At 33.4% G+C, this 10,767-nt stretch overlaps 1 protein-coding gene across 2 annotated transcripts; it reads left to right on the forward strand.

Moving 5' to 3' along the window:
- Positions 1-1,158: 1,158 nt before the first annotated feature.
- On the forward strand, positions 1,159-6,545 carry LOC124454309. Of its 2 annotated transcripts, none has more exons than XM_047005129.1 (2): positions 1,159-1,307; positions 4,624-6,545. In XM_047005129.1, exon 2 carries the CDS (start codon positions 4,627-4,629, stop codon positions 6,373-6,375), a length of 1,749 nt encoding a protein of 582 aa, XP_046861085.1. In that variant the 5' UTR covers positions 1,159-1,307; positions 4,624-4,626; the 3' UTR covers positions 6,376-6,545. The 2 variants fall into 2 exon arrangements, with proteins under 2 accessions (XP_046861085.1, XP_046861086.1); XM_047005130.1 differs by lacking the exon at positions 1,159-1,307 and adding an exon at positions 1,823-2,012.
- Positions 6,546-10,767: the final 4,222 nt, after the last annotated feature.

Here is a 10,767-nt window from a genome sequence, read left to right on the forward strand (position 1 = left end):
TTGGCCTCTTCCCATCATTCACTAACATTTTTTCTAATTTTCCATTTCTATAGTCGAAGGGAAAGAATAACCATATAATGTAAAAAATTTTCTTTAGAGCACTCTTCAAAGAAACCGACCGGAAAATATCTCAAATGATAAATTTCATTCAAAATGTAATGTAGTTTCTTAATGAACAGTGAAATCATACAGTACTTAAAGAATTATTACCTGCTTCCTTTAAGCTTTTCTTCTGTAGGCCTGCTAATATGCTATCTTTGTACGAGGCTGAAGTGTGATACTGTGATTAAACTTGTATTAGATAACCACATTGTTTTATATGTCATTTTTACGGCATGTTGTACGTCACAAACAAAGAGAGGAATTTGGCTTCAGCAAAACAAGAATATACTTTACGTGGCACTTGAGAACCGCTATAGAAATGACTTGATTTTGTCATATTTAGCTACGTACACCAAAAGCAAATGTTCTTATTGTCAATAAAATTGAGATTTCTGCAGGATTCTTCTTTAACATTTTGTGACTAGACAGACATGAATTTGTTGTGAATGCATGACCTGGCAAAATCATAAGCAATGACTTTTGCTCTAAGAATAATATCAAATTTTTGTTTCGAGTGAACAAGAGTTTCCTTAAACATCTCGAAGCTTATTCTTCCCTGTACATAAATTTGAAAAATAACACAAACAAGAACTTCATGCCAAAGTATATTAATTTTGTCGTGTAGAAGATCTTTTGCTTCTCTGTCAGTTTTAGCGGGCAATCAGACAACAGCAATGACATTATTTAGCATTTCTATAGTATTATGTATTTGATTGTGTTTCGAACCAATCATAATTCTTGATCAAATAAGCATAAACAAACACTTCTTTGATCATGCATTATAATTTTTGTGCGCCTTCTTTTATAGTCAAACACGCGTTTCACATACAAAAATACGATCCGCATAGTTAAGATTAAAACGCAATGGTTCCTACGTCACGCAAGCTCCGCACTTTTTTATAAAAACGCCGTCTCTACATGCCCGGCAGCAATTTTAATAAATGATAAAAGTTAAACTTTGAAAGCCAATATCTAACCCAAGCCGTATCCTTATCTCGCATAAATCTTAGATCTACACCCCCTCCCCTATTATATTGTCCGTCCGATGCACCTGAGTTTCTTAGCTGTTACGTCAAATATTTAGTTACGAACTGGATAGACTTGTATTCATTCTGTATACTGAGCATACGCTGTTTGCTATAGCTTTTTGGGGGTATTTTACGACATTAGAAGTGCTCAGGATTACAAATCGGGAAGATTCGAAGGTATTTCAAAGCTCATTGTTTTAAGTCTGTTTGGTATTGTAATATGAAATTAAGCTCGTGATATGATTCATCATGTTCGGCAGTATATATTTCTTTTCATTATTTAAAAGATCTTAAATTTGCGAAATTATTTTTCAATTAATGTGTAGAAAAAATTTGGAATTTTCAAATCTGGCATATCATTGACTGTGAACTGTACTTCTGCATTTTGTATTTTGCGATTTAAATTTGAATTTTAAGTGTCGCCATTTTATTTACTTATACTTATGTCACTTTTGCAGTGTCATGAGCATTGTATGATTTGCGTCAGAGTTTTACATCCCGGACACTGTCAGTTCCGATGCAATATATGAAAAAGATTTAGAAGTTTAGTATTGGCTTTTTTCATTTCAGATGTAAAATAAATACATTTTATGATAAACACGCTTTGTTTTGTGATGTTTTCCCACAGCTTTAGCTAAGAAAAGTGGATTGCTGACAAACTGCACGGATATAATTATTTAGCACTAGAGTTTAATTTATGCATGTTTTAACTGACGCGTAATTTCACGCGTAATATTCATTGGGTCACAAAGGATTTTAGTCTATAGTGCAGCTGACAGTTACCACATGCTAACCTGAGCGAAAGCGTAATCATTGTATTACTTTATTATATCTGCTAACCTGAATTGAAATTAATGTAGATCGTGAGGACCCGGCAAAGAAGTGAGTTTATGTATTTACGTTTGGTATACTGTTAAACAGAGCACATATGTTATTTATACTATATCATTATTTACTAGATCGAATAAAAAATTATGTACTTATAAACTATACGATTCCGACTCACGGATCTACCGGACTGCTAACCTGAGAATTCAAAAAGATCAACCGATTGATTTGCACTACTCATAAATCACGGCCGCAAATCAGTAGTCTTTCAAAAATAGACAATCAACCGAATGTTCACGGAAATTAGCAGTTCGATGATTATTACTTCGTTTCTTATTTTATTAAAGATGGTACACTGTCTAAAATCTTTTTGTTTGTCTTACTGTGAATGCGCTAAAATATCACATATCGCAATGCAACTGGACACCTTTTATACTGGTGTTGGTGTTAAATAACTTTGCAATATTAAATTATCGAAGTACAAAATAAACGTGATATAAATTAGCTCGAATTGTTTCTTGTAGTGCTAAAGTGTTATTATATTGATTGGCAAATAATCACGTTAACGCGAAGGAGAGGAAAATTAGAACAAAATTAGGACACAACTAGAACACAATTAGAACAAGTCTTTATTTGCTGTTAAAGTAATGAAAATAATTGATGATAATGAACAGTGAATAATTAACGATATGATTTTTGATTAACGATAAACTAACAAAAATTAGCAAAGTCTACAAACTTAAAATTGCGAGGAATGTAAAATTGGCGTTGATTAAATTAAAGCAAATTTTTAAAATTAGTGTTAAGAAGTGTATCTTCGTTTCAATGACATGTCTCGTTCGGGGAGCTCCAGAGGTCACGCCTGCAAAAATTTAGAGCAACATTACCATCCAACATTTCAGAAAAACTCATAAGGGAAGATGATGTCTAATGAAGATGAAAATTTTCATAAAATGGGTTACATTTATATGGGATCCGATTGTTTAATTGGTTTGCAATTTGACGACGCACAGCAGGTTTTGTTTAAAGCACAGTACCCACTGCTCTCCTTTTAATAGAGAGCTTTAGCAAGAGTACAACTACGACAACGAGTACGAAGGGAATGGCACGAGGAAGTTTTTTGTCGTTGTTGCTTCGTCAAAATTTTGTTTTAGCTGTAAACAACAGAACGAGCTTCTTACTATAAAAACACCGAGTTTTGCGAAGTAGCTTCGGCTCTATTTGTCAATAATAATATTTATGAATTGATAATACTGATTTTGCGAGAATATAGAATTCTATAGAGAGAAATCTTCCCTATTTTGCATTTTATGAACGATATATTTGTACTATTTTACTGTTTGTTATCCTTTCATTTTGCATACGGAATACATGAAAGTTTTGATTGATGACGGCTACGTGCAACAATATTTTTGCGCCAAAATGACGTACTTCGTACTCTTAGTCATATTCGTAGTCTTTGCTAAAGCTCCCTAATGTATTTCCGCGCTCTTCTCTACAGGTGCTGAAATATAACCCGGTTTCCTTGTATATCCAATATCTGATTTTCGTTCAAAAAATTTTTGCAACATACTCGATTGTTCTGGTTAATAGCATTTTGATCAACATTCAGTACGAAAACCAGCAATTTACCTCTTCCATTTATGGCTAAAAACATTATGATGATTTATTTACTTAGAAATAGAAACTTTTCCAAGTGAATAGTGTAGGTTGAACTATGTGAAAGAGCAGGCTACCTTACATATATTATGCATACGAGCGTTAGCGGAGGAAGGAGGGCTCCTCTCCCAAGCGCCCCCCCTTCTACATCACTGATTATATATAAACACTGTAAATGTTTTGAAACAAACAATTTATAGGTTCGTGAAAAAATATTTATTTACTTGCATTGTTTTAGCGAAAATTAGGTGCATTTTTCTTGCGGTGAAGTCTTCCCACCCCCCCTCAATTGGGATTGTCTCTGTACACCTATGCTACATTACATACGCGAAAGTCCCAAGGTAAAACAAGTATTACTCTGAAAGCTAATGCGTTTTGAACTGTATTTATTTAATCCTACGATGGTACGTAAAATTTACTTCGACATTGTCTAGTGTAAATACAGTAGCATGAACTTAAACTGTGTTGTATTAATCCAACATGACATTTGATCTCATTTTTTTTCAATATGTGCTTAAAATAATAATAACTTTATCAGGACCAAGGGGAAATATTTTTCCATCCGGACAGACCTAAATGGGAAATAACGTATTTAATTTTTTACTAAAGGTAGCAATATTATTAGATTGCTCAGTCAAATTAAATAAGGGCGGCCAAGTAAACAATTAAATTTTGCTGCTCTTCGTTTAACTTGAGAACTCAAAATGTATTTAAAATAGTTTATTACAATCAAAAGTTGGCTTACAATTTCCTTTTTACAACAAAATGAAATGAAACAAAACAAAACGAAGTAACCCCCAAAGCAAAACAGCTTTTTGTACAAGTATTAAGCCGTATAGGACACCGGACCCCGGTCAAGACATCATAAAAAACCGTCCGCTAATGCAGCCAATCACATTTCAGAAAGGTTATAATTCCGCCCGCTGATAATTTGAAAAAATATAACAATTGAAATTTATTATTCCAGTATAGATAACTGATCGCTTAACAATTTTTTTGTTTGTAGGACATGGTTCTGTTTAATTGTTTTCTATTAGCAACAGTCTTGTTGCATTCAACAATGTCAACATCAACTGCACTTTCCTATGACGTCAATGGATGTTTTTCATCCCTTCAAGGAAGAATTACCATCAGAAACTTTGGACGCTACAATTCCAACTACAAATGTCAATTTTGGTGCAAATCTCAGGAATTCATAATTGCAGCAACAAAAGGAAATCTGTGCTCTTGCGGAAATGTCTATCCTGAAGGGAAAAATGTCAATGACTCTTTTTGCAAAACTTCATGTCGATCATGGTCGACTTGTCACAGTCCTAGAAGTTGCTGTGGTGGTCGAAATGCATATTCTGTTAGCGTTGTTGGCGACATCAACGTGGCAAAACTTGTTCTTCAAAGATTGTCTATGAAATGGCAGAACAACACAGCTTACAGAACAGATATGGAAGGTCTCGTTCAAAAGCCTACTCATCGACAACATTACGATAACTGGGGAAGTAGCTTTGATTCAAGAGGATGGTCAACATGTGGACATGGAAGATACATGACTGGAATGTACAGAAACACAAGCACCAAGTCTGATCCAATTTATAAAATAGAACAAGTAGACTGTTATGATGCTCCTGAATATCTATATTCCTCTTCAAAAGATCGCGATTGTTATCATCATGATTGGGGGGTGGAATTCGACAGGAAGGGTTGGGTGTATTGTAATAATGGTTATTACATGGCTGGGCTCTACAGATCATCCGGAAATACATTGTCCAATATTGAAAAAGCTTTATGCTGTCGGCCTAAAACGCAAGTAAAACAGTGGGGACACTGCCAGCAAAAGGACGTCGGACGATCATTTGACTTTAGAGGATGGAGTCGTTGTCCATCAAATTATTACATGACTGGCTTGTATAGAAATAAATGTAACAATTTGTTCTGCCTTGAAAACTACTACTGCTGTAAAATGGGAAAATACGTTGGCCCAATGCTGGCAGTAAGATTGAAAGATAAAAACGGGAACTTAAAAAAATGCTCCATAAATCCAATGGACAAATCAATGACAGCCAGCACTTTTAAATGCATCACTTTATCAGATTCTTCAAATGTGAAAACGTTAAAATTAAACGCAAAAAACTTCAATCTAAAAAATAAGACGCCAAACAATGCTTTTAAACTTCAGTCAGTTCCCTATTTTTATCCAGTTGTTTGCTCACGCTTCAAGGTAAGATATGATTGTCAAAAACAGCTTTTGATATCAACAACTGAATCATACACCCTTTCCACCATTGTTGGAGCCTCTTCAGCGGTAGCACTTGGTACAGCGTTTAAAGTATCTGGTGAAGAAATTTCCCTTCCAGAGATAAAAACTATATTTTTTGCACAAATATCTAAAGCACAATCTTTGAGTACGGGAGCAATAAATACAACAGAAAAAACAGTTACAGATGAAACAGTAGTCACAGTTCATGTTCCACCAAATGAGGAAATTACAATTAACCTCGTGAAATCTGTTCAAGATCTGACATACCATTGGAAAGCAGAGTTTGAACTTGATGGGCTGTACTCCATCGAGTGGAACAAGTCTGGTCTGGAATCATTTCAAGCTGTGAATACTGTATTATCAGGCCCCAAAGAAAGAATTATTGCTTTTGGCACTTGGAAATATTCACACACTGGCTTCATTAAAGTAATGATCACAGATAAATATGGAAGACAGAAAATGGGATGTGAGCACAAAGCAGGCAATGTAAAACAATGCCAGTTGTAAGAGTGAACGACGTTTATTTGAGGATGACTTTGGTCCGTTTTGTATTAATTTGCGTAAAGTTTTTAAAAAATTATAGTAATCTGAGTTAATGATTTAAAATATTTACATGAATTTAAGGTTGAAAAGTAAATAGTAAAAGTAAATAAACTTATCAAATAGCTTTATATCAACGTGCATATTGTTTTCTTTTTATAAATTAAACTTTTTTTTGCATTTATTTAAGTTTTTAAAAACATACAATGAAATTAATTTGAGCAACTATTCAACGATTTCAAACAAAAATAGGAACAGGCCATGCTATCATTTTAAATTATCAGAATGACTTGTACGCCGAAACTGTTTTATAAAATTACATAACACAGTCAATAAGGCGTCAAAATATCATCCATCTTTACATAAATGTCAGTACATCTACGATATTGGTAATGAGTGAGATTAAATTGCAAGGCTCAACTTTGCTGTTGATAATCCACATTCAAATTCAGACCTGTACCTAATTGAAAATTTTCTAAAAAAATTATCAACAGGCTATTTCAAATTGGTTAGGAAAAATTTGAGAAAAATTACAAGAACAATAGGAAAGATATTTAATGAGTTTTATGGTTTTGATTGAAATATATTCCTTTCACAAAACATTTTAACGTTATCTATACATTAACAGATGCCGTTAACATATCAAAGCAGAACTTCCATCTATCAAATCAAAAAAAAAATTATTATCTACATTCAACGATAGAACCTCGAAACAAAACACTTATAATGAATTTTGTAAAATTTATAATACAAAATCATATTGTGGTAAACAAACCAAATGTCTGGTTTTCAATCTTGTTCATAAAATTTGTTGTGACTTAAAAATTCTTATTGAACAATACGGTGCAACCCCATTAGCCGCTAAGACCAAATTTCAAGAATGAATTATGACAGATATCTTGCTACAGCTTTTACACATTTTCATACTGCAGCATTATTGTGTTTTTTTTTTTTTATGAAAGAAATAAAGGAGTTATTTGCATAAGCGAATAATAATTTTATTGCTTCCGCGGGTTATTTGTAGTTTAAATTGTAAATAAGAGTTATGTTAATCAAGGGGAAACAAAGAGAGGGTGGGACACACTCTTAACATATAAAAAAGTACTGGGAAAGTTTGTTACTTTTACTCAAAGAATTCCGCGTGCTAAGGTCATGGAGTCCAAGGTTCATTTGGACGCTACAAGAGCAAACAGGATGTTGGCTACAGTTATTTGCATTTTGTTCACATGCACGTAGTGTGATTCACGTGCACAGGTATTAGCCTTATAGGTTATGCACAAACAAATCACATATCATTCAGCAGGTGGCCGTCGCCAGGTGAAATTTATCGAAAAATCCACCCTTCCTCCCTCCCTTTCTCTCTGTGATTTTGCATGTACTATTTAGACTTGTTTCCGAGGTGGCGTTTTTATCACCCCACCACGTTTTCTGCCTTAACTGAAAAACTTTTTTCGTAAAGGATTTTGTTTAAATTGTGTAAAATAATTAATTTATATTATGTTATACTTGTTATTTCTATTTTAATAAATCGGCATGTGCTTTCACACATTTCAATTTTACCCAAAAGAGAGTAATTCTTCAATGTCATGCGCACAGAAAACAGAGCTCATCAGCCCAAGAACCTCCTTGAATTTCGATTTGTTATGGTTAAGCGGAAGCGATAAAGATATTTTTCGTGTTTGCACTCTCTTTAATCCCAAAGGTCTCCTCGGTTTGCAAAAGCCTGTGGAAACACAGTAACCATTATTCATTTCTTAAATAAAATGCTTCATGTCTCTTGGGATCATCGTATACATGTCAAACATAAGGCCACAAAATGATGTATCAGTAACGATGAGACTTTAAGTAATACAACATGTTTAATATTGTTTACGTCAAATTTGTTTAAGTGAACACCTCTTTGATCGCGTGACTGTATTCACAAGCTCAATTTGTGGTAATTTAACGACTTAATTGCCTTTCAAAACAGTTTTCTGACGCTCATTACGTTCAGCTCAATGAAACAATAAATTCATGATGCATATTGTAGTTTATATAAGTATGGAATGTTTGCACATACATTATGACTTCCTCACCAACTTTTACTACCCGCCATTATGGGGGAGTGAAGACACTTGCGGTAACAAACAATTGCTAAACGGTTACCGTGTTTGAATGGCCTCATCAAAACACGCCGAAATCAACAAAAGTTAAGAAAAGCTCACGAAACACGAGCTGAAGGTGAGACACTATACTAAGACTATACGCCACTTACTATAGATAAGATACTCAATACTACAATTTTAGTTCATAATCTCAACCAAGATCTCAACATCTGGTTAAATGCACAAACGCCATTTTCAATTCACATCTGTTCTCACTTACTCATATTACTCAACTCGAAGGGTGATGTCATTCACTTAGCTTTCAACAATATCATACAATCATTTTATCTAATTTTAGCTTATACTAAAATATCGTATCGTAAAACAATAATCCTACCATGAACTGTTTATTGTAAAATGCAGTTACGTTTTCCACGTTGTTTTAGATAACTATACGAGTATTTTACATGTGGTTTGTAATTTACTTGGTAAGACGATGTGTTTTCGAGTAAAGACACGAAATGTTACAGACTGGTCTCAAAACTATCGTTTCCTGTCCTGTATATAAAAAAGATGTTTACTTTTTTAATTTACTTTGATTCAGAATTTGTTATATTTTACAGCCTTATACTAGTTTTTATTCATAAAATAATGATATATTAACATTGATGGCAAGAATATTACATTACTCCAGTCTTATTGCGCATTTTTATTATACAATATTAGCTGTAGCTTTAATTATAGTTGTAAGTCAAGAACCAAAGTCAAATAAATATAGTAAATCAAAATTATGTTGAAGTAATGCTTAACTGTTTTAATATTTTCATCGCCTCAGAACGAAGGTTTTTGTTGCGCCAAAATATCATTAAACAGTTAGTTGTGCTGTTGACACACCAAAATGTTTTCGCCCATGTATAGCTAAGATAACATACGGTGTTTTTTTGAATTGCGCAGAAGATTGTAGTTATGATCGTTGGCATAAAGCAAATCGAAACACAAACTACCAGAAGAAGACACGTTGATATGGATTTAACAAAAGACTTTCCCTTTTTTGAAAGCTGACTGTGCTTTGCAACATTCTTTCGACGATATTTCTTTGAGATAATGTGGAGCTTAGTGTTGATGTAAGTAAATGGGAAAATAAACAGTAAACAAAAAAGTATTGCCATTGCCATTGAACTTTTTGTTACTTGTAACACAAACAGTATGGTGGAAAGAAAAAGAAGAACAAAATGCAATTTAATGAGCAATGTTTTAGTTACTTTTGTGTGGTGAAATATTGGATGAAAATTGCCAAATATCGTTCAAAACTTACCAACAATCGAGTAAAGATAGAAAAGGAAAGAAATACATCGAAATAAAGAGAAATAATGAGCATTTTCAAAGGTAATTCGTTTTCACTAATCCAGAGTATCAATTCTGTGATCAGAACAGGACAATTTGTAACTACCGTCAGCAGGTCGGCGAAGGATAACAAATAAATTGTGAAGTAACAAACTTTCTTTCGAAGATGCGATGATTTTAACCAACATAAAACCACAAGAGAATTCAAAATCAACCCACAAAATAAAACGACCAAGTTGATTACCAGCATTAAAATCAATTGTACAAATACTCTGATGTCCATTCCTGATGTCAGATGTCAGAATAGATGAAAGACTGCTTGTCGTGTATTTTTGACACTAATTATTTAAGAAATAAAAGATGTTTACTGTATTAACACAGGCTTATGCAAACCGAGGAGTCCTTTGGGAGAGCTGGGTTGAGGAGACCTTTAAGAGAACAAGATTGTAAGTGCTTGAGAGTTCTCACAAACCTCTCCGAGGTTTGCACAAACCAGTGCAAACACGAAAAACATCTTTTATTTCTTTTATAAAATAACAATAGCGCGAAACAGACAAATTTAAAGTAAAGTTTTAATTTCTCCTTTAAAATGTATTCATGATCAATTTGCAAATTCTCTTTGACTGATTAATCTGATTGTTTGAGCTCAGATGTGTTTTGCACAGTTTAATGCAAGCACAGCTCTAGACCATTCAGCACACGCGTTTTATCGTGTTTATTTTATAATTATTCATGAATGCATATTGAGTAAAGAGGTTACTTGTAATATCTTTACTCAATATGCATTCATGATCACATCACATTCACATCGCTCTGCCTTAACAAAAATTTTTCTTTAAGTATTAAAGACATTTTTAGTAAAATCAGAAACAAATAGCAGTTTAATAAAACCTTTTTAGAAATAACTGACACTCACACGAGTGTCTCTATT

This window comes from Xenia sp. Carnegie-2017, unplaced genomic scaffold (assembly GCF_021976095.1).
Source record: "Xenia sp. Carnegie-2017 unplaced genomic scaffold, XeniaSp_v1 HiC_scaffold_3, whole genome shotgun sequence".
Taxonomy (NCBI): domain Eukaryota; kingdom Metazoa; phylum Cnidaria; class Anthozoa; order Malacalcyonacea; family Xeniidae; genus Xenia; species Xenia sp. Carnegie-2017.

Coding starts and splice junctions, on each gene's coding strand:
- LOC124454309 (XM_047005129.1), top strand. CDS start 4,627: ATGGTTCTGTTTAATTGTTTTCTATTAGCAACAGTCTTGTTGCATTCA.